This window comes from Bos javanicus, chromosome 2, assembly GCF_032452875.1.
Source record: "Bos javanicus breed banteng chromosome 2, ARS-OSU_banteng_1.0, whole genome shotgun sequence".
NCBI lineage: Eukaryota > Metazoa > Chordata > Mammalia > Artiodactyla > Bovidae > Bos > Bos javanicus.
Genome location: NC_083869.1, coordinates 121,424,746 through 121,448,546, shown reverse-complemented (window position 1 = coordinate 121,448,546; position 23,801 = coordinate 121,424,746). Strand labels below are relative to the sequence as shown.

Below are 23,801 nucleotides of genomic sequence, written 5' to 3'. Positions count from 1 at the left end.
AGGAGAGGAGGCTGGCCTTGAGGGTAGAGAAGCCCTGATGGATACTCATCTCCCCCGCAGCTCCACTTCTATAGCTCTATCGCATCCAGATCAGGACTGGAAAAGAATTTAACCTAAATTCTAAATCACCCCTATGGAATGTGACTCAGATAAATGAGCAGCTGAAGAACGCAGGATCTTGTAGACCCGGGTTCAATGTCAACTGCAACATCGATTCTATCAGACCTGGAGGAGCTCTCTTAACCCCTGCATCTGTCTCTTTATCTTTACAATGGAAAATCCAACTCCACAAGTAGTTAGATACATTTTAAGTGAGATAATGTACAGTAAGTCCTCAATAAAATGTGCATTATTATCACTAGCCCCAGTCGTGTTCTTACTGTTGTCCTGGGGCCCAGAGATGGACTGTGAAGTGCTCAGGTTCATAGCAAGGGGAGCTGGGGCCTGCAGCTGGGACTCTGAGCTCTGTGTCATTCTGTAGGGCTGTTTTTTAGTTGTGTGTTTTTTTTTTTTTTTTCAAAAAAACTTCGTGTTTCTCAGCTTTTGTTTCTGTGTCACCCTCTTTGTCTGACTTTCCAACTCAGGCTTCCTCTTCCCCCCACCCATTTCCTGTCTCCCCCTTCTCTCCGCAGCAGCTGAAGGTGCATACAGCATCAGCTTCCACCTCACAAACCCCAACAATGCTCTGTGGGCTTCCCCTCCCCCAGCCTGCTGCCTCAGTACAGGCTCAGGCGGTGGCAACAGGTTTCTGTCTTCCGATGGGTGCGGTCAAGGCCCAGCTCTTGGGCCCTCGAGAGGCCACGTAGAGTTCCTCATAACACTGGTGACCTGGCCCTCAGCCTGGCTCCTGGGGAAAGAGAGATTGTTGGCCTGACCCTTGTGACAGGGTCCCTGCCTCCTGCCTATCTGTCGCCTGCACCTGGGGCCTGGGCAGGAGTGTTTGTTCTGTCTCCCACCTGTTGCAGGAGGTGGTGTCAGGCCTTCGCCTCTGACGGGCTGTGGGCTTGTCTCTGCCTGAGTTAGAAGGATTGCCCTACTCTCCAACCATAATTAGGGGGTGTTGTCCTGCCCTCTGCCCACAAAAGAGGCTGTGACTCTACTCCCTTAAAGACACCGGGTTGTCCTGTCTGCTTCCTTGAACAGCCTGTTGTCCAGCAGACTGTCTGTAAGAGGGGTGTTAGCCTCCCCTCTGCAAATAATAAAGCTCTTGCCCCATGCCCTGAGATGGCATGGCTGTGGTTCCACTGTGTGGCTAGCAGCTGTGTGCGCCTGGTATCTATCTGACTGTCTAGCATCGTATCCCCCCTCCAGTGATTTTCCAGGGATGTTGTTCCCCCCTGAATCTGGGGTGATGTTACTTTTGCCCTCCGACTGTATTCCAAGGGTCACCTGGCCCTCAGACTGACAGCCGTGCAGCTTGCCCTTCACTGAAAGCTGAGTGGGTGTCTACTTGCCTCTTGCTCACTGGGGCTTCAAGGCGGCCCTTGAATCTCTGGTCCAGGTGCTCCCTGGGGGGGCGGAGGAAGTTCCATCCAGTATCCTCCTCCACCTCCGGGTGCCACCTTCGAGGTGAATGGGGCCTGGACTGGGGTGAAAGGACCCTCGAGGGCTGAGAGGCAGGGGGCGATGGCAGCAGGAAGCTTGGGGGTGCTGGAGGCTTGCGGTTGGGCTGCTGGGGCCCGGTTGGCTGCGGAGCCCTCAGGAGGAGGCAGGAAGTCAGGGTGGGACGTGGGCGCGGGGAGACAGCCGGTGGCTACGACGGTGAGGGGAGCCGAAGCTGTGTCTGGGCAGCCGGGCTAGGCCAGGAAGACCATGTGAATGGGGCCAGGGGGCTCCTGGGCTGGGCAGGTAAGGAGTGCCGGGAACAGGGGCCTAAGGGCTGGGTGTGGGACCTGCGAGCAGAAGGCTGCAGCTGGGCCTGGGGTCAGGCTCCCCCGGGATGCAGCAGCCTTTCAGGCTGGGGTCAGAAACACCTGGAGGTCAGGTGGGAGGCAGGCTGAACAGCCAGATTGCCTCTTTCCTGTGTAGTTGCCTCCTGCTTCTACCACACTGCCTGCCATCAGCGCCAACCTCACTGGGAGCTTTTCCCTTGGGGATCTCTTAGGTACTGAAAAGGCCTTCAGAAATCTCTACATCCAGCCCCTCATCCCATGATGGATAAGCCTCCTGAGCCCCAGATTGGCAAAGCGCTCCCTCCCCATAGTCCGTCAGCAACGCAGAGGCAGAGAGGGTGATGGCCCTGGGAGAGGTGATGGCCTAGGATGTGATTCCCCCTTGGAGCAAGGTGATGGACAGGCTTGTGTCAAGGGTCCCAAGAGTCCTTCTGCTTGTCACTGGGTGCAGACCCCAGTGACAAGACTCTCTTGAGAGAGTGAGGGGAGTCACCAAGAGCATCCCGACAGACACGTGAGAAGTGACTTTAGCCTTGACCCACACTGCTTGAGAGAGGCAGGGGGTCTTCCTTTGGGAATGGATGGGCATGCAGGGGGATATTTATCATCTGGGATGGGGCCTGGGGCGGAAGTATCTGACAGGACTCCGGGAAGTTGGGGGGTGAGAGGATGATGGGAGAAGGGAAGAGGAAGGGCTATTTTTATCCTGGACAGGGGTGCTGTTGGCCCTGGGCAAGGACCGTCTGGGTTTCCATCTGGAAAATTGCCACTCCTGCCCCTGCCAAGTGTGCACAGGATGTCCTTTCCTCTTGCCTTTGCTCCCTCCTGCCCACTTCCCCCACCCCTGCCACTGCCTGATTAGGGCCAGTGGGTCCTGCTGGGTCCTGCTTCAGACCCTGGGAAGGCAGAGGCCCAGGGAGGCAGAATCAGCTCCCTGTCCACCCCCTCATTTTAGCTCTCACCCTGCAGTTTATGGGGTAAATCCCCACCTGAGCCACACTTTCCAGGTTTCCCCTGCCTCCCCCACTGCCATTGGAGTTTTTCTTGAAAGTTTCCACTCTCTCAGCCATGTTGCAGTCTTTCTTTTGTCCCCAGCTCCAAGGCCTGCAGCCTCTTGTGGGGCCTAGAAAACAAGCTGGGTCTTCCCTAGACTCATCCAGACCCTGGATTGGCATTGGCCATCCCCCACCCAGCCTGTGCTGAAGGATGATTCAGGGTCCCTCACCCTCGAGGCTCTGGGACAGAGGTGCTTCTCAAAGGGAAAAAGGCCAAGTGATGAAGCAAGAGAATGGGCGGAAGCTCCGGAGGAGGTCGAGAGGAGGCTTCCCTTGGGTGATCGGAAGGCTTCCTGGAAGAGTCAGGCGGTTATGAGAACAAAGGCCCATTTTGCAGAGTACCTAGGATATGCAGCCAGGGTCACTGTCTCTGGGTTGTTCGTTGGGTCCTAGGAGGGCAGAGACCTCAGGGCAAGACCAAACACAAGAGAGCTAGCGGGTCTGGTGTAGCGCAAAGGACATGCATTTCACAGTCAGGCTGACCCAGGCACAATTCTGGTTCTGCCATTTCCTTGAACAAATAACTTCACCTCTCCAATTCCAGTTGCTTTATTGGTAAAGAGGCAATAATAAATCCCTCCTTACAGAGTGCTGGTGGGAAATCAAAGCGAAAATGGCCGTGATGTTCCGTGGGTAGTACCTGGCATGTCGAAGGTGCTTAACAGAGGTTAGGCAACCATTTCTCCTGCAAATGGTGCACCCAAGGGTGTATGTGTGGTGGGGGTGTTGGCGGGGGGAGCTGTCCATACCCGGAATTACTCCTACTCAGCACCTTGGCAGGCCAGTGGGCAGCCCATTCCTTTACACTTGTGGTGTAGCTTTGCAAATGAGCTTGTTTCCTGTGTGTTCTAGTGGGTGTGAGAATTCTAGGCTGGCCCACAGGGTCTGTCTTGGAGGAGGGTCCCACAATACCTTCCTACAGACACATAGATACACACACACACACACACACACAATCCTTCCCTCCCTAGCCTAAATACCATTCATATCATCACTGGAAAATGTAGGTGTGCATGGATGTTCAGAGGCAGAGGCAGGGACCACATATACATCACACATCAGTTCAGTTCAGTTCAGTTCAGTCACTCAGTCGTATCCAACTCAGCAACCCCACGGACTGTAACACACCAGGCCTCCCTGTCCATCACTAACTCTCGGAGCTTACTCAAACTCATGTCCATTGAGTTGGTGATGCCACCCAACCATCTCATCCTCTGTCATCCCCTTCTCTTCCCACCTTCAATCATTCCCAGCATCAGGGTATTTTCCAATGAGTCAGTTCTTTGCAACAGGTGGCCAAAGTATTGGAGTTTCAGCTTCAACATCAGTTCCTCCAGTGAATATTCAGGACTAATTTCCTTTAGGATGGACTGGTTGGATCTCCTTGCAGTCCAAGGGACTCTCAAGAGTCTTCTCCAACACCACAGTGGGATCCTATAAATCCATGTACACACCCACAAGCTGATGGCTTCAAGGCCAAGCTCAATTCAGTGAAAGCAATGCTGAGGGGAGCTGAGTTTGTGGGTGGGATGGAGGCAAGTGGGCCCTCCATCCAGGTGTTGGTTGGAAGGTATCTGAGCTATATTTCCAATGCTTGGTCTAAAGAATGCTAGTCCCACGAGGCGTCCGGGAAGAAAACAGTTCTGGGTCCAAATCAATACGGCCTCAGCTATGAAGTGTCCCATGTGAAATTTCTATCAGTGTTAGCTTGTGGAAACTCTGAAAGTCTCCCCAGAGAAGGCAGCTGTTTGCTTTTGTCTAACCCAGTGTTTCTCAGACCTCGGTGGTTGCAGAACCGTTTTTCTTGTATCCCTAGTTCCTTGCCTGCACCTCCAGAGACAAGGGGAGCAGTGGAAGGACAGCTGTAAGGTTGATTCTTCTCAAAGGATTGTGTGTCTTACCAGAGTTTTTGCGTTGGTGGGGACTTGGTTGTTTTCTGGTTTTCAATTATAAAATTAGCACATGGCTGCTTCTAAAAATTTTAACAGTAGGGACTTCCCTGGTGGTCCAGTGGCTAAGACTCTGTGCTCCCAGTGCAGGGGGCCCAGGTTCGATCCCTGGTCAGGGAACTAGATCCCACATGCCAGAACTAAAGATCCTGCATGCTGCTACTAAGACCCAGTGCCACTAAATAAAATAAATAAATATTAAAAAAAAAATTTAAACAGTACAGAGACATATACAGAAATATAAGAAATGCAGCTCCCTCCAATCTCACTCGTGGGCTATGCTCACTGTGAACAGTTTGGTGTACACCCTTCTAGATTTTCCCCTACGTGGCCACTGAAAAGCATATTAGTTAAGAACTTAATCCCTGGAAACAGATAGCCTGAGGTTCAGCTACTTATTTCTATCACTTATTTGTTATGAGGCCTCAGACAAATAGCTTTACCCCATTTAGCCCTCAGTTTTTGCATCTGTGAAATGGGGATAATAATAGCACTTACTTGATAGGATTACTATGTGACTAACATGAAGTCATGCAAATGAAGGCTTAGCACAGAATCTGGCTGAAAAGAATCCCCTAGGTATCCATACTCATACTCGGATGCAAATAGGAGGATTCCCTGGTGGTCCAGTGGTTAAGAGTCAGCCTGCCAGTGCAGGGGACACAGGTTCTATCTCTGTGTCCACAGACACGTTTGCTTTCACACGCCGCTGGGCAACTGGACAGTAACCCCCACTCTCCATAACTAGGGAAAGTCTTCACACGGCGACAGAGACCCAGTGCAGCCAAAAATAAACAAACAGGTAAATAAATGTAACATTAAAAAATAAATGCAAATAGGCTTATACTCTATATTCTGTTCTGTGACTTTCTTGCCATGTTATCTCTGGAACATGTTTACATGTCTATGTGGAGATCTACCTCACCTTTTCAGTGAAAGTGAAGTCGCTCAGTCGTGTCCGACTCTTAGCGACCCCATGGACTGCAGCCTACCAGGCTCCTCCGTCCATGGGATTTTCCAGGCAAGAGTACTGGAGTGGGGTGCCATTGCCTTCTCCGAAAACCACAGTGGTTTTAGCTAAATATTGTGAACTTGGTTAGTGGGCAATGTGGTGATTTTAAGATGCTGCTTCCTGGACAGTATTGCTGTTTGGTGTTGTTAGTGTTGTCAGGAGTTACTGACCAGTGAGCTAAAGATAGGCCTTACTGCCTCCTGTGAAAGTAGAGTGACCCACCAGTGGGGCACCCACCTCTGTCGCAGAGGGCAGAGTCAAATGGACGGGAACCTCTGACTATTCACCTGTGTGTCCTCAAGTCTAGATCAGAGCCCGGCACATAAGATGTACCCATTAAATTGTAATCGGTAGGCTGACCACGTAAGAAAGTCGTGCCTCCTCTCACCTACCAAGTGAGGCCTAAGCTCAGAGCTCCGTTCCACAGTGCGGCATTTCCCCAGATACCTTGTCACTGATGCGGGTGAGTGATCTTAGGGGGTCATGAATGAACATGTGCAAATGTGAATTTAGGTATTATACCCTGTGTTTATTTTAATATATACTGATTTCCATTTATAGATGGTGATACTAATTTTCCATTTTTTTTAAAAAAAGTACACTCGATTTACCATGTTCTGTACTTGTTTTCCATTTATGGTAGCAAAGTTTTCATTTGAGGTAAATATATTAAACGTGAAAAATGGTCTGTGGAAGTGCCAAAAATCAAAAAGGAAAATGAATATGTTTAAGTCTGGGGTCATGAAATACCCATGCTGGCCTCAAATAACAATTTTCATTTACTTAGTCCTTACCGTGTACCATGTTAAGTACTTTATTATATGAGGTCATCTCTAGATCACATATTATGTTCACAACAGCCGTGGACGCGGGTCCATTTTTAATTTCCATTTTGAAGAAAAACGAACTGAGGGAGGTTTATGTTCTTTTTCTTTTTGGCCACACTGCGAGGCATGCAGGATCTTAGTCCCCTGACCAGAGTCCAGGGATTGAACCTGTGCCCCCTGCAATGGAAGCACAGAGTCCAACCAGTGGACCACCCAGGAATTCTCTAAGGGAGGTTTAGACAGGTGTAGTAACCTGCCCAAAGGTCCTCTGTCAGTGAACGACTGGGAGGCCTTGGGAATGAACTTGGATGACCATGACATGGACATGGTGAGCTGAACCTCTCTGATCAGCAGACTCCCGGAAACTTTAATAGAGTGGTGCGGATTGCCAAATTTTAAGTAATACTTCGTCCTGATAAAACCTACATGATGCAAAATACAGACAGAGGTACATAAGGAAGGGGACTCAATAAGAGGAATTACTCAATATATACAAGTTACTAGCTGGAGGACCTCTACCCAAAATACAAGCTTTAGAATAATCACTCTATTGCCCTTGTTTATGGCAATAACTAACTAGGAGAATCAGTTCTGTGTTCAAACCACTCTCAGTTTGTAAGACTAAATCCATCTTATTTGCATATAAGAAAAGACTCATCCTTTTGTTCTCTGTTTTTGTGAACTCTGTGAACTCACAGGGTTTATTCCAAACCAGTATTATATCAAAGAGGAACATGTGAAAAAGGAAGGAATTCAGGATGCATCCCTGTTTTACCCACTAGAAATTACTTGCCATGCCTGTCAACCCTGATTCTCAAGTACCGTGCTAAGGGTTCTGCACGGGCATCCACAGCCCAGGCTCTTCACTGAACATATGTATCTTCGCCAATAATCAAATCTTGACCAAAGAAAAAGGCCAAGAAAATGCTTTAAATTATTCCTAACAGATTTTGCCACAATGTGGCCCATAGTATGGCAGTAGCCTGGGTCAGTGAAATAGCTTGCCTGCTCTTGACACACACATTGCCTGGGCAAGAAGCTGGCACACATTTTGGACAGAATGTTCAATAAATGAATAGGTTTACAGTTCAGGGGAGGGAAAGTCTTGTATATTTTTTTAAGGGGACAAAACACATTCTAGGCCCAGTCAAGTGAGATGATATCTATGGAGTTGGTAAAAGTGAACGAGCTGGCAAGAATCAGAGCTTGTTATGGTTTTGTTGTTGTTGTTTTAATACCAATGCTTTATTATTAACTAAATAATAGTTATTTAGTTTAGTCACACTGTATTCAGGTTTTCTTAGTTTTTAAAATGAATTAATGAAGTAATGAATTAATTTGGCTGAGTTGGGTCTTAGTTGCCACACGAGCGATCTTTAGTTGCAGCGAGTGCGATCTACTTCCCTGACCAGGGATCAAACCCAAGCCCTCTGCATTGACTGCTTCACTGGACCACCAGGGAAGTGCAAAACAGAGCTCACTGTGGCATGATTCCTAAACAACTCTGGGATCAGAAAATTTGGTCCAGGAACTTCATGAAATCCAGGATTTTTGACCAATTCTACACGGAGTATGAGCAGGGAGATTACACGGGTGGAGGAGCCTGGCAGCCAATAGTCCATGGGGCCACAAATAGTCAGACACCACAGTGACTAAACAAACTGCGATGAGCAGGGCGCTGTGTGTGTTGGGCTCTGTGAAGCGACAAGACAGATGGGACCTGAAATCTAGCCCTCGCTCCACTCTCCAAGTTTGAAACCCCAGGGAGGGGTGGCCCTTTATAACTGGCACAAAGCCCTCTGTGGACCGTGGACAGACCTTGAGATTGACCGAGAACATTATAGACACCAGTCAGAGAAGGTCTAGAATCTACAAAGTTCCTCCTATGGCACCCCACTCCAGTACTCTTGCTTGGAAAATTCCATGGATGGGGGAGCCTGGTAGGCTACAGTCCATGGGGTCACAAAGAGTCGGACACGAATGAATGACTTTACTTTCTTTCCTTCTATAGTTCCTTTTGGAGAAGGAAATGGCAAGCCACTCCAGTGTTCTTGCCTGGAGAATCCCATGGACAGAGGGGCCTGGTGGGCTATAGTCTATGGGGTTGCAAAGAGTCGGACATGACTAAGCAACTAACACACACACACACATTGACCTTGAATTCTTGAGTTGGGAGAAAAGAATGTCCTGTTTCATTCACTCCAGCATCTGCCTTTTGTTACTGATTCTGAGAGTCCTGGCGATTCTCTGGATCTGCTTCCTCTTTCTTTTTCTTTCTTTCTTCATTCCTCTCCTCTCTTACTTTCAATGAGAAATTTATATTAAGCTTTAATTTTTATTTTCTCTTTGCTAACTTCATTTATTAACCTGGTTTGATCAGACTAGAATGGGACCCACATTTTGTACAAAGAAATATATGCATATATAACCTCACAATTACTTAGGGACCCGTACAAACCATACATGCCCCCATTTCATTGTACAGCCATCTGCATACATGGACTGCTACACACCCATGGGTATGTACACATAACATGATGCTCAATGATTAATGTGCCTCGGTAGGCACAAACTTGTATTCACCAGCCAGAGAAATGCATACTCAAAAACATGCGTTTTTGGGGACTTGGCTGGTGGAGCAGTGGATAAGAATTTGCCTGCCAGTGCAAGGGACATGGGTTCAATCCCTGGTCCCAGAGGATCCCACATGTTGAGGTGTGACTGAGCCCGTGTGCCACAACCACCCAGCGCACTCGCCTAGAACCTGTGCTCTGCAACAAGAGAAGCCACTGCAACGAGAAGACCACACATCGAAGGGAAGAATAGCCCCTGCTCACCGCAACTTAGAGAAAACCTGAGCAAAAAGCAACGAAGACCCAGCACAGCCAAAAATCTGAAAATAAATAAACCAAAAACATGCATTCGAGATAGATGGAGAATTGTCTCAGAGAGAAAGGCCTGTTAACAGTGCAATGTCACATTTCTGATGGAGAGTAGACTTCATTCTGTCAGACCTCCTTCCCTGCTCCATTGTCTCCATCACCTCTCAGGATTCCCTACACTCTTTAGGTTTTCTAGGAAGTGAAGAACAGAGCAGAGTACCTGGATAGAGGAGGTAGGGGCCTGATTGGAATTCTGCCTCTGCCAAGAGCCCTCCTGTGCTATTGGGAAAAACCACTTAGCTCCTCTGGTCTGACACCATCTCCGTCTTTAAAATGAGCCTGGTGAATTACACAGGTGCTGCTTCTTTTATTTATTCATTTATTTTGGCTGCACTGGATCTTAGTTGCAGCTCTTGGGATTTTAGTTGCAGCATGTGAACTCTTAGCTGTATCATGTAGGATCTAGTTCCCTGACCAGGGATGGAACTCAGGATCCCTGCATTGGTAGCAGGGAGTCTTAACCACTGAACCACCAGGGAAGTCCCTACACTCTTGCTTCTAAACTCTTCCCTCTAAGGACTTACTTGCCCTTCCCCTGTCGTACTTTCCCCCGCTCCCCCATGGCTCTCATGATTTTGAGGGTTTTGCTGACTAAACTACCTCATTTAGGTACTAATTTTGTTGTTTCTAGTTCACATTTTAAGCAGAGACTTAACTAAGTATGCCTTGTATGTGTGTGTGTTCAGTCACTCAGTCAAGTCCGACCTGTGTCCGACTGTACGACTCCACAGACTGTAGCCTGCCATGCTCCTCTGTCCATAGGAATTTTCCCGACAAGAATACTGGAGTGGGTTGCCATTTCCTCCTTCAGGCAATCTTTCCAACCCAGGGATCAAACCCATGTCTCCTGCATCTGCATTGGCAGGTAGATTCTTAACCACTAAGCCACCTGGGAACCAAGTGGCTAAGCCACCAAGTATGCATTGAAGAAACAATAATGCAATTTGTCAAACTGAGAAACAGATCACTTGCAAGCCTACAGTGTTATTCTGGGGCCTCACAGGCGCATGTGGCTCCCAGTGGCTGGGAGCCACTCACCAGAATTATGTCTGACACTGCCAGGTCTTGGGGTCTTCTGATTGCTGCCAGATGTTATCCTCCAAAACTCACACTTCTGTATAGGGCAGGGCCTAAAACCTGAAGCCGGAGGGCTCCGTGGGCACTAAACAAGTCACACAAGAAACGCTAAGGGTCAGATACCCAACAGTTACCAAGTACCATTTTCCTTAATTTTACACAGCTTGACTTTTTCTCACTCCTGGCCCCAGTCTTTTATTTAATCGACATATAGTTTACTTACAATATGGTGTTAGTTTTAGGTATACAGCAAAGTGATTCAGCTATGCATATATATATTTTTCTGATTCTTTTCCATTATAGGTTATACAAGATACTAAATATAGTTCCCTCTGCTATACAGTAAATTATTTCTTTTATATGGAGTGGTGTGTATCTGTTCATCTCAAATTCTTCATTTATCCCTCCCCTCCCCCACCCCTTTCCCCTTTCGGTAGCCACAAGATCATTTTTCTAAGTCTGAGTCTGTTTCTGTTTTGTAATAAGTTTATTTGCATGAGTTTTTAGATTCTGTATATAAGTGATATCATGTCATATTTGTCTTTCTGTTCCTGGCTTGCATCACTCAGTGTGATAATAAGTTTATTTGCATGAGTTTTTAGATTCTGTATATAAGTGATATCATGTCATATTTGTCTTTCTGTTCCTGGCTTGCATCACTCAGTGTGATAATAAGTTTATTTGCATGAGTTTTTAGATTCTGTATATAAGTGATATCATGTCATATTTGTCTTTCTGTTCCTGGCTTGCATCACTCAGTGTGATAATAAGTTTATTTGCATGAGTTTTTAGATTCTGTATATAAGTGATATCATGTCATATTTGTCTTTCTGTTCCTGGCTTGCATCACTCAGTGTGATAATAAGTTTATTTGCATTAGCTTTTAGATTCTGTATATAAGTGATATCATGTCATATTTGTCTTTCTGTTCCTGGCTTGCATCACTCAGTGTGATAATCGTAGGTCCATCCGCGTTGCTGTAAATGGCAATATTTCATTCTTTTTCACCTGGTCCCAGTCTTCAGGGACATCATCATGTCCTCTCTGGCAGGTCCAGATTTACCCAGGGTATAGGTCCTGCCTGCATGTTTTCCTGGACCCTCGCCCAAGGCCAGGTGGCTCCTCTTCTCCCCGCATGTGACCCCAGCCTGGACCACGTGCAGTATCCAGCCCTAGATTCAGCATGGATTTCTTCTGCAGGTCTACCAGCCTCTCCTCACTGCTGCACCCCAGTTCATCCCATTTTCTCAACCCCAGGCTTTTCTCATCTTGCTCTTACCCTTTCCAAAGCCCCTGAGAATGTCAGGCCTAGAAGGGACTTACTGATCTAAGTTGACACCTTATCTGATGTTGGTGTTCTCTGTATAATATAGCCAGCTGGTGGTTTTCCAAGGGCTGTTTGACTATCACAAAAAACAGGTTGCTCAGGACCTCAGACCCTAGACAGTCAGCTCATCTAAGGCTGGTTCCAGAATGTAAACAGTTCTTTTCTGGAGGCTTTTGCCGTTAATCAGTTCTAAGCCATAATAAAAGTAGCAATCGAAAAAATAAAAAAGCCATTTGCAGCCACAGAGCTGAGCAAGATTTCTCAAATGTTTCCCCAGGACTCCTAAAGTAGGAGGGGAAGAGTATATGCGCGAACACCTTTCCTTGAAAGTCTCTTGATTTGGCTTAAAATTTCATGTACATTTTGTATTTTCCTCTATTTGTAATAGATCTGTTTATTTAACTACGTGAATAAGGCTTAACTATGTGTTTAACACTCATGCTTTGAGAGGTACACACCCGTGACTTCCGGTACCCATGAAAGGTTATAAGTATCTCAGTTTAACAGGCATGAGCTTATCAACTATACTCCAATATAAAATAAAAATTATATATATAAAAAAAAGAAATGTGAGCTTAAAGCCAAGAGGATTATTTATCAGTCATATTCTTCCACTTTCCAAAGCAGGGGTTGGTAGGGCAGAATGAGCACTCCTGGAAATCTTTCTAAGCTCTAAACCAAGCCAACATTTATCTAAGCTTCTGAGGAAGGGATGACAATTCCTGGTTGACAGAAAGGCAGAGTGGAACTAGAGGAGAATGATTTCAGCAAAGTGACATAATGAGTATTATTCCCAGAATTTGAACATAACTCCAGGGACTATCCTTGAATCTTTTTTTTTTCTTTTTTTTCTTTAATTGAGTTATAATTGAATAGGTCCTTAAGTCTTACAAACTAAAAAACCACCACTGCTCCCCATTTCTAGTTGACCTTAGCATGGATTAGCAGCTCTAGCTTTGTTCTGCCCGTAACAGTTGTGAGTTTGAGCAGAACTTTCTGGTCCTCTGTTTGCTCATCTAAAATCTGAGGTTAGACTTGGTGGTTTCTAAGACCTTTGCAAATGGGAGAATCTGTGCATTAACCCACCACATATCAGTCAACATTTATTAACAAGAATTGTCCTGGGTGGTGGGACATTCAGGCAAATAAAACACAACCTCTGCTCTTGCTGAATCCCTGATCTCACCAAGCGGGTAGCAAAGGCAGGGGGACTGACACATAAATTAGTGTCATCCTGGCACTCGGTGGAAGTTGATGATTGTGGCTGGTGAGAGTGGAGTGTTGTAGGAGCAAAGAGCACTGGGCATCGGGGAGGTTTCACAGAGAAGGTGATATCTGAGATGAACCTTGAAGATTGAGCTAGAGTTCAATAGATGGGCAAGAGTATTTCACGGCAGGTGAACCACACATGCAAGACATGTTGTAAGAAGAGTGTGAGTTTTTTGGGGAAGAGGAGCTCCGAAGACAGATTCTGTGTGTGTGTGTACACGTGTGTGTGTATTGCAGAATAGACTGAGGAGATGGATTTGATCTTGATATTAAAGGTTCTTGAATGCATAAATTAATTTATCTGAGGACTGGTATTTCCAGGGGTCCAGAGGACCAGCCCTGGGCGAGGAGGTTCTGTAGGGACTCCTGGGGACTTCAGGGTGAGATCCCCATTCTGCTTCAGGCAGAACAGCTCCACTTTTACCTGCTTTATATACGGGGTTCCGCTCGATTTCATCTGACAAAAAGTTTCCACTGCTAAAGCAAGCAAACAAATACCAAAAAAATGTATGGCCCATAGGGCCATTGAGGGGTTTTCTGCTAGGGAGAAGCAGAAAGAAGCCTCTGAAGCAGACTTTGTGGGGGATTTGGGGGAGCAGAGGTCTGATGGCTGACATTCTGCAGAGAGGGTCCCTCATTCAGTGTCATTGGCAGCAGGGGGGACTTGTAATTAGGCGGTGAGGTACACGCACCCCACTGTAGGGGAGGATCAAAACTCAGGTCTCCCCTAGGGCTGGGGGAAGTGTATGTGATCTCTAGTAGGTAGTCCCCCAACTTGGGGGATGGGCTGAGAGAGTGGGAGAGGGGAGAGGCAGGAAGTGGGCAACCAGACTAACAAAGGTGCCTGTGGCGGTTTACCCGGCCCAGGTGGGAGGGCGGGGCCTAGGTCTAAGCGGGGGCCACGTGTGACTTTATTGGGAGCTAGGACCCCATTTCAGCTTTTCTGCGGCTGGAGAATGGCGGCTGGGGGGCTGACAATCTCAGGCACTTCTGGAAGTTCCCAGGGCTAGGCCCTAGCATGTCTGATGTTGGGGGAGCCCTTTCAGCCCCCTCTCCATTCCCCCAGGGACCATGGGCTGTAGCTGCAGCTCAAACCCAGAAGATGACTGGATGGAAAACATCGATGTATGTGAAAACTGCCACTACCCCATAGTCCCACTGGATGGCAAGACCACGGTAAGAGGCAAGACAAGGGGCTTGGTGAGGGAGTTGGGTGGGATGCAGGCGTGGGGAGAAAGGAACAGATCATAGGGATGATGATGCCATCTCACAGGTCCTGGAGATGACAGCGAGCCCCCCTGCCACACAGAAAGGAAAAGAACCCCAGACAGGGAAAGGGACTCTTCTAAGGTCCCACAGCAAGTGGTGGGCAAATTCAATGAGAAGATCCAGCCAAGCTGAAGTGAAGGAGAGCAGGAGAGTGGGGAGGCAAGCCAGGGTCTCACCCAGTCTCCAGCTCTCTGACTTCTCTCATCCCACACCCACAGCTGCCCATGCGGAATGGCTCTGAAGTGCGTGATCCACTGGTCACCTACGAGGGATCCAACCCCCCAGCTTCTCCACTGCAAGGTGACCTCAACCAGCAGGGCCTGAAAGACAAGGCCTGTGGATCCTTGGCTGTCAGCCTCCATCTCCTCCCCCATCCCCAACTTCTAACTCCTGAACTCACCCTCCCAGTCTGCTCCAGAAGTCTTCTCCCTGACTGCCCCTGTCTTTACAGACAACCTGGTTATCGCCCTGCACAGCTATGAGCCTTCTCACGACGGAGACCTGGGCTTCGAGAAGGGTGAACAGCTCCGTATCCTGGAGCAGTGAGTGCCCCCCTTCGCCCTGCCCATCCTAGGGTATCTCCAGTACCGCAAACCCCTGCGGTCCCGGCTTGCAGTGAGAGCTTTGCAGACAAAAATGGGAGGCTTCGGAGTGCTGAGCTGGAGGGTGGGGTGGCATGGCCTAACTGGGGGCTCCGACGGAGGGTTTCCATCCGAGTCCGAGGCTATGCAGACCATGCTAACTGCCGCCGTCGCGCAGGAACGGCGAGTGGTGGAAGGCGCAGTCCCTGACCACGGGCCAGGAAGGTTTCATCCCCTTCAACTTTGTGGCCAAAGCGAACAGCCTGGAGCCCGAACCGTGAGTGGGGACGCGTCGTGGGAATGGTGGGACGCAGATCCAGGGACCTCGGAGCAGAGGAGAGGTGCTAGGGGTGGTGGCGGTGAATGCTTGAGGGTAATGGGGGAAGACCGGACCAGCGGATCCAAGAAGCCTTCGCTTCTGCCTTGAGCAGCTGGTTCTTCAAGACTCTGAGCCGCAAGGACGCGGAGAGGCAGCTCCTGGCGCCGGGGAACACGCACGGCTCCTTCCTGATCCGGGAGAGCGAGAGCACGGCGGGTGAGCGGAGATGCTGCTGCGGGGCGTCGGGAGGGGGCCGTGGGCTGGGGCCGCTAGCGGAGGTCCGGGGTGCAAGGAGCCCGCGGGAATGGGGGCCGTGGGAACCGCGTTGGCGGAGGGGCGACTCGCTGAAGGCCACCCCTCCCCGTCTTTTGCGTTCCTTCATCCCTTCTTTCGTTCAGGATCGTTTTCACTGTCGGTCCGGGACTTCGACCAGACCCAGGGAGAAGTGGTGAAACATTACAAGATCCGTAACCTGGACAAAGGCGGCTTCTACATCTCGCCCCGCGTCACTTTTCCCGGCTTGCACGAGCTGGTCCGCCATTACATGAGTGAGCACACACCGCAGGAGTCTTCACCTGGGCCCTACCCTATCAGCCTGTCTCCCCCACTTCCTCTCGGGGGTCCCCCTCCACCCGTCCCCGGCCCATCTCTCAGCATGCTCCTTCATTTCCCCCCACCCCCACCCAAGTGGGTGAGGGGCGGTACCTTGTAGCCTCAGAGATCAGGTGACAGCCCCATACCTCCCCTGCCTGACCATTTCCCCAGGTGGGGACTGAGTGAGCACCCGCCCCCCCCCCCCCAACCCCCAGTTCCGTTCCGCCTTATTGACAGCCCTTCGCCCCTCCCTTGACCTCATAGATACTTCGGACGGGCTGTGCACACGATTGAGCCGCCCCTGCCAGACCCAGAAGCCCCAGAAGCCGTGGTGGGAGGATGAGTGGGAGGTTCCCAGGGAGACTCTGAAGCTGGTGGAGCGGCTGGGGGCTGGCCAGTTCGGAGAGGTGTGGATGGGTGAGTGAGGCCCTCCAGGACTGCGGGCAGGTGGGGAGGGGAGGCGTCTACCGAGGTCCTAAGAGTTCTACGACAGTACCCTGTTTCAGGGCAGCTGCCTAGCTCTGGGTACATGGGCTGTGAGTGACCCTCCCAATCCTTCCCTGCCCTAGGGTACTACAACGGGCACACGAAGGTGGCAGTCAAGAGCCTGAAGCAGGGCAGCATGTCCCCCGATGCCTTCCTGGCCGAGGCCAACCTCATGAAGCAGCTGCAACACCAGAGGCTGGTCCGGCTCTACGCGGTGGTCACCCAGGAGCCCATCTACATCATCACGGAATATATGGAGAACGGTGGGCGCCGCCGCCGTGCGCGGCCGCTGGGGGGCGCTGCCGTGTCCTCTGCCCCTTCTCGGAGTGGGGAGGAGCTATGCGTGGCTGTGCACTGAGGTTTTCCTAGAGGAATTTTGCTGAGCCCTCAAAGACTCACCTTCAGGGGCGACCAGAGGGTGTGTGGAGAAGAGAGTGTGCTGTTTGAACCGTATCTGGGAGCCCAGCTTGAGGTGGCAGGCTCTGGTTGTTCAGCCTCTCAGTCGTGGCCCACTCTTTGCAACCCCGTGGACTGCAGCATGCGAGGCCTCCCTCTCAGGTTGTGGAAGAGGACTCAACGCCCATTTTCCCTCACCTGCAGTACTGTTTGCCTTCTTCAAAGCCTTATCTTGATCTAAGGATGCTTGATCTCAGGAGATGAGTAGGTCCCTAGCTCCTTTTCTATATCTTCTGCTCCCAGCCTTGGGAGGTCTGATCTGTTCCAAGGCCCTCTTTTTCAGTTCTTGATGAGCCTCTCCCCATCCCTTCGCCCACTGTTGGACAGATTGAGAGCCCAAAGAAGGGGAGTTTAAATAAATAGGAATTTCTAGGCCCAGCTTTGGGCCAAGTCTCTGTCCTGCCTCTGGTGCTCAGTTCCCTCAAGAATACCAGCAGAAATCTAAACAGGCTTATCCAGAAAGTAGTAGTCATTAAGGACTCTGACTGCTTGAATTGGAATCCTGGCTTGAGGACTGTGTGGCCTTGGGGTTATCACCACTTCTCTCTGCCATGGTTTCCTCGTCTGTAAAAATGGTGATAATAATGCAATCAGTTCAGTTCAGTCTCTCAGTCATGTCCGACTCTTTGCGACCCCATGAATCACAGCACGCCAGGCCTCCCTGTCCATCACCAACTCCCGGAGTTCACCCAGACTCACGTCCATCGAATAGTAACTTTCTTATAGGATCTTTGTGAGGATGAATGCTAATGCATATAGAGCAGTTAGAACAATGTCTGCTGTATAGTAATGGCTCAGTAAGTTTGTTGTTATCTGGCTCTGATTCTTTGGGAGTATAAAATCTGTCCTTCTTTCAGGAAGGGAAAAAAGCTGATTGGTTAATGGATTCTGAAAATGGCAAGTAGCAGGCCACCTTCAACTGGTAGTTGCTTGGAGCTCTGTGTTGAGGATTCTGAGGTTCATTGGAAGTGAGCACTGGGATTGATTAGCAATATCTGCCATGGACACAATGGAGGAATGACAGTGTCTGTCCACATATTTGCTGCCTTTGGGTGAGGTTTTGTCTGTGACTAATTCAGCACTCAAATGGGGACATTCAGGTTGTTGTCATCTTCACACAGGGTTTTAATCTCTTGAGAAGGGCCAGTGGTTACTAGCTCTGTTCCGGCCACTCTAATCCCTGGTCTTCTTCTAGTTACCCTCTGCTACCAGAAAGATGGTCCCTCACTCCCTCATGATACCTATTTTCATACTCCTATTTTAATATATTCAGCATACATTTATTGCTGTTTTCTGTGGGCTGGGAGGAGCTTCCCACATGCCTCAGTGGTTAAGAATCCGCCTGCCAATGCAGAAGATGCAATTTGGTCTCTGGGTCAGGAAGATCCCCTGGAGGAGAAAATGGCAACCCACTCCAGTATTCTTGCCTGGAAAATCCCACAGACAAGAGGAGCCTGGTGGGCTACAGTCCATGGGGTCCCAAAGAGCCAATACAGCTTAGTGACTGAGCATGCATCCACTGAAGGCTGGGAATATTGATGGACAAAATAAGAATCTTGCTATCAGAGAAACCTTGCTTTAATTATGCACCCTAGGAAAATGAGTTTATGCCATAGAAAAGTCTTAGCAGGTAGATGATGATGATGATACAATTTATTATTCCTGGTACAATCTAGAGAGGGTTTTTAAAGGAGGAGTCTAGCTAAGCCATGACCAAAAAGAAACTGTAGCAGAAGAAATGGGACAAAGAGACTTTGGAGTGGGAACCCATGGTCTATGAGAAAAATCTCACAATTATCTAGGGTAGATGGAGTAAAAGAGGCAGGAGTGGAGGGAAGAGAAGAAACTGCAGATGTGGACTATTCAGGGCTTGGATGCCTGGCTGAGGAGTTCAGGTTCCACCCCACTCGTGGCAAGAAGCTTGCAGACCCCTCCAAGTGGCATCTTAGTCCCCAGGAAAAGGGCATCACACATCTCAGGCACCCTTACTCTGAACAGATACTCCTCCATTTTCAGCTCTTACTCTTCCTTTCCACACATCAGACATGGCTTCTAGACCCCTACTTAGGGGAGAAGGGTCTGGGAGCTTTCCCCTGGGGCAATTTGGGTCAGCAACTCTTGCTTATGTCCACAGGAAGCCTGGTGGATTTTCTCAAGACCTCCGAAGGCATCAAGCTGACTATCAACAAACTCTTGGACATGGCAGCCCAAGTAAGGAGACTAGGGAGGGGCTGAGCATGGGCACAGGGCAATGGGATCCAGATATCTGGCCCAGGACTGCTGACCTATATCTTGTCTGCAGATTGCAGAGGGCATGGCATTCATTGAAGAGCAGAATTATATCCACCGTGACTTGAGGGCTGCCAACATCCTGGTGTCCCATAGCCTGAGCTGCAAGATCGCAGACTTTGGTCTAGCACGCCTCATTGAGGACAACGAGTACACAGCCAGGGAGGGTAGGTATGGGATATGAGGGAAGTTAGGGGTCTCCGGGGTCTGGCCTGGCAGACCCTGGTGACCTCACTGCCCTCCCTCCAGGTGCCAAGTTTCCCATTAAGTGGACAGCACCAGAAGCCATTAACTATGGGACATTCACCATCAAGTCGGACGTGTGGTCTTTTGGGATCCTGCTGACGGAGATTGTCACTCATGGTCGCATCCCTTACCCAGGTCGGGGTCCAGGCAGGAGCTGAAAGGGTGATGGGGAAGGGCAGCAAATTCATGTCTTTCTACTTCCTCCCAGGCTCAGAATATGAACCTTTCCAGCTGCTTCCCCTCTATTCTCCTAGGGATGGCACTCGTGCATCCCCGATCAGGTGCCACATCTCCTAGGTCTGGCTTCCATTTCTGTCCCTGAATCTTTCTTCCTTCAATAATCCCAGCTCTTTTCTTTAACTCTAACACAGGCAGCCTAGTAGGTAGAAGAGGATCTGGCCTGAGAGGCAAGAAGCCTTCTTTCTTTTTTCATTTTTTTCCAAGTTTTATTTATTTTTTGGCCACACCTTGCAGCATGTGGGATCTTAGTTCCCCAACTAGGGATCAAACCTGCAGCTGCTGCATTGGAAGGCAAAGTCTTAACCGCTAGACCGCTGCGGAAGTTCCCAAAGGCCTGCTTTTTATTACAAGATCTGCCACTGATGCTTTCTGTTTGACTTTGATCAGATTATTGCTTCTTTCCCCAGTTGTAAAACGTGAGGTTAGAACAGTATTTGACCCATACAAAACACTCAAGGGTGTTAGGTTTTATTATTAATCACTTTGGGCAGGTGACTTTGGGCAGATGACTTTACCTTTCTGAGCCTCAGTTTCATGATATGAGAAACAAGATTATTTTTGAAAGAGCTTGACTCATAGTAGATGCTCACGAAACACTGACTTCCTTTCCCTCTAAAGCCTTCCATGTAGAGTGAGAGAGATGTGTAAGCAACCAATTCCCACTCTCTCCCACTCCTCCCTCTATCTCCTCGACAAAGTTCTTTACCTCTGAATTCAGCCAGGGCAGGAATGGAATTTTTTTGGAAGGAACTTGCTAGGAAATGCTGGGGAAAGGAAACAGAACACAAAGACAGGGTTGGGAGCTCGTGCAGCCCGATGGCCAGACTTGGCAGAAGCTTCCCACATCCTGAGCAGTGTGCACAGAACTTTGCTCCTGGGAAGGTAAAAACACCTTAGAATTAGGTGTGAGTATGCAGGCCTTTCCTGGTCTGGACTTGCCCCATCAAAGAGTTCAAGGGCAGCGCTGGGGCTAGAAACATACTCTTGTCATCCTGCCAAGAGCTCACACTGCTCCCTTAGAGAATTTTTCTACTAGAAGAATAAAGGCAATGAAAGCACGATGATAAATGGCAACTGACGCATAGTTTCAGGGTCAGGGAGACTATGGAGAGTAATGGGGACCTGGGTAAACTCGTCTGCGCCAGCAGATGGTTGCTATTAAGACACAGGGGCCCAAAAAGCAGAGCTGTGTATTTTCAAGAGAAGCCAAAGCTTGGAGTTTTAGGAAAATTTGCTCATTTCCAAATATTGGTGATGATTCAGATTGTTTAAAAACACAATACGGGGCCAAGTCAAAGTGGGTCTGTCTGTGGGCTATATTTAGGCTGGGTGTAGCCAATTGGTTTGTACCCTTGACTCTATCCATCAGTGTTGTTTCCTAGCCTATATCTTTCCGTGCCCTGATTTTTAAATGTGAGGGCCACATAGCTAGAGGCTCCCAGGGGCAAGGCCTGAGGAAGAGAGGTCTCTATTGACTAGGTTCCAGTTTGAAGCTTTGTAGGAGTAAAACTACTGTTTTGCTAGGATGTCTAGGAGTTAGGCTTCTCTTCTCAGGAGAAGGAAGGAGAAACCAGAGGCCACACAGGTAATTTAGAAACAGGGAGCCTATTTCTGCTGTGACCATTCGGTTCTCCAGAGCACCATCTCTTGGGGTCCACATGTAATGGGCCTCGCTGGTGGGGCCAGGATCAGTACAAAGGGAGGGAACTGGTCCAAAGATGACTTCATCTGGATCACAGAGGGGCCTAGTGAATCTTCTGTGCCCGATGCAGGGTCTGCCTGGCTGAGGCCCAGGATCCACCTGGCTTCCTGATGCAGCATCTCATGTGCCTGTTCCCAAAGCTGGAGAAACTTCCCCATTGTCCTGGCTGTGGGCCCCCATCCTGCGCTAGGCCCTGATGGCTTCATCCTTCCCCACCAAATAATAATCATCACAGGCGCTCTTTATGCCCCATCTCCTCCTCCAGGCACCATCCTCAGGGCCGTGTACACACTTTCTCATTCAATCCTCACAACATCTCTAGGAGGTAGGAGCTCCTATTATCCCATTTTCCAAATAAGGAAACTGAGGCTCAAAGAAGTTCAGTGGATCACTCAAGGACTCACAGCCAAACACGTCTGTGTTTCTACATGTTTAAGCCATAGCAGACACTCTAAGTGGCATGACTGACCTTTCCCAGGTACTGCCAATATAGCCTTACCATCCTTACCATCGATGAAGACCAAGATCCCTTTGGATTGGTGCTCACACCATACCTGTTGTCAAATATCTTCTTGACCATCACCCCTGTCTCTGGGCTTCCGAAACCTGGAGCCTTGATGTCAGTTCTCCCATCAACCTCTAGGGATGACCAATCCTGAGGTGATTCAGAACCTGGAGCGAGGCTACCGCATGGTACGACCTGACAACTGCCCGGAGGAGTTGTACCAGCTTATGATGCTGTGCTGGAAGGAGCGCCCGGAAGAACGGCCCACCTTTGACTACCTGCGCAGCGTGTTGGAGGACTTCTTCACAGCCACGGAGGGCCAGTACCAGCCCCAGCCCTGAGGGGCCTAGGTGACGGGGGCTTGCAGCCCCCCACCACCTAGCCAACCTGGCTGGGGGGTGCAGTTCCTGGGTCATACCCATGTGGCCTGTGCACATTCGGACTCAGCATGTGAAGCCCGCCCACGTGCGACACGTACACTTCTCGTGTCTTGTACACGGGATCTGTAGTTGGGTGGGCTCTGCACATGTGTCTTGTACATGTGTGGCCTGTGCATATACGTCTTGGACACTTGTCCAAGTTGTCCTTTCTGGGCGCCCCCCTGACTTCCAAGACCACCAAAGAGAGGAGAGAGGCCTATGATTAACACCTGCTTCTCCCTGTCCCCTTTTCCTTTCCCCTGGTCATCAAGATGCTCTTTGAGAGCTGGGACCTTATCTAAAATACCTCTGTGTGCTCCTCTTTGGTGTTGGCACACATAAGGAGCTCAATAAATACCTGTTGGCGAAGATTGTACATCTTTCTGCTCCCCACTCCAGTCTCCTCTTCCTTGCGGGGGGAGGTGAACATTCAGAAGATGGAAACTGAGGCACCCTGAATTGGGGTGAAAGGTGGGAGGGATGAAGGGATGTCTGAACTTTTTCCAGCCCTGCTGATGTTGGGTGCCAAGAGGAGGTCCTTATACTTTGCGGTATGTGTTCTTTGAACCCCTTCAAACCTCCACCCCAAAGAATTATGGGCACCCTAGCCAGAACCTCCTAGAGAGTAGATGTGTCCCAAGACCCTTCCTTTCCCATTGCATAAGAGTGACTGCCTTTTCCTTTTTACAGCTACTAATTCAAGAGGTATATGTTCTGATTCACCTTTAAGGTGTTTTTAAACACTGAGTTAATCCACTCACTTAACAAATATTTATTGAACATTGACTGTGCACTAGGCCTGGAAAATCCCATGGATGGAGGAACCTGGTGGGCTGCAGTCCATGAGGTCACAAAGAGTCGGACACGACTGAGTGGCTTCATTTTCACTTTCGTGTATTGGAGAAGGAAATGGCAACCCACTCCAGTGTTCTTGCCTGGAGGATCCCAGGGATGGGGGAGCCTGGTGGGCTGCAGTCTATGGGGTCACACAGAGTTGGACACGACTGAAGTGACTTAGCAGCAACAGCAGCAGCAGCATACTTCTCCCTTCATGTCTATCAAATCATTGGTAAAATTTACTAGGTTATAGATTTATAGTTTACTAGATTATAGATCTGGAGAAGGCAATGGCACCCCACTCCAGCACTCTTGCCTGGAAAATCCCATGGATGGAGGAGCCTGGTGGGCTGCAGTCCATGGAGTCGCAAAGAGTCAGGCACGACTGAGCGACTTCACTTTCACTTTTCACTTTCATGCATTGGAGAAGGAAATGGCAACCCTCCAGTGTTCTTGCCTGGAGAATCCCAGGGATGGGGGAGCCTGGTGGGCTGCTGTCTATGGGGTC

General features: G+C 49.2%; 1 protein-coding gene and 1 non-coding gene across 3 annotated transcripts; both read left to right on the top strand.

Moving 5' to 3' along the window:
• Positions 1-1,730: 1,730 nt before the first annotated feature.
• Positions 1,731-22,832, top strand: LCK (LCK proto-oncogene, Src family tyrosine kinase). Of its 2 annotated transcripts, XM_061389317.1 has the most exons (13): positions 1,731-1,848; positions 14,417-14,526; positions 14,838-14,919; positions 15,071-15,161; positions 15,379-15,477; positions 15,632-15,735; positions 15,918-16,067; positions 16,378-16,530; positions 16,683-16,862; positions 19,190-19,266; positions 19,358-19,511; positions 19,594-19,725; positions 22,176-22,832. In XM_061389317.1, exons 2-13 carry the CDS (start codon positions 14,422-14,424, stop codon positions 22,376-22,378), a joined length of 1,530 nt encoding a protein of 509 aa, XP_061245301.1. In that variant the 5' UTR covers positions 1,731-1,848; positions 14,417-14,421; the 3' UTR covers positions 22,379-22,832. The 2 variants fall into 2 exon arrangements, with proteins under 2 accessions (XP_061245301.1, XP_061245309.1); XM_061389325.1 differs by lacking the exon at positions 1,731-1,848 and having other exon boundaries at positions 14,445-14,533.
• TRNAG-CCC (transfer RNA glycine (anticodon CCC)) lies at positions 4,944-5,016 on the top strand. Its single transcript has one exon. It is a non-coding gene; the product is annotated as a tRNA-Gly (tRNA).
• Positions 22,833-23,801: the final 969 nt, after the last annotated feature.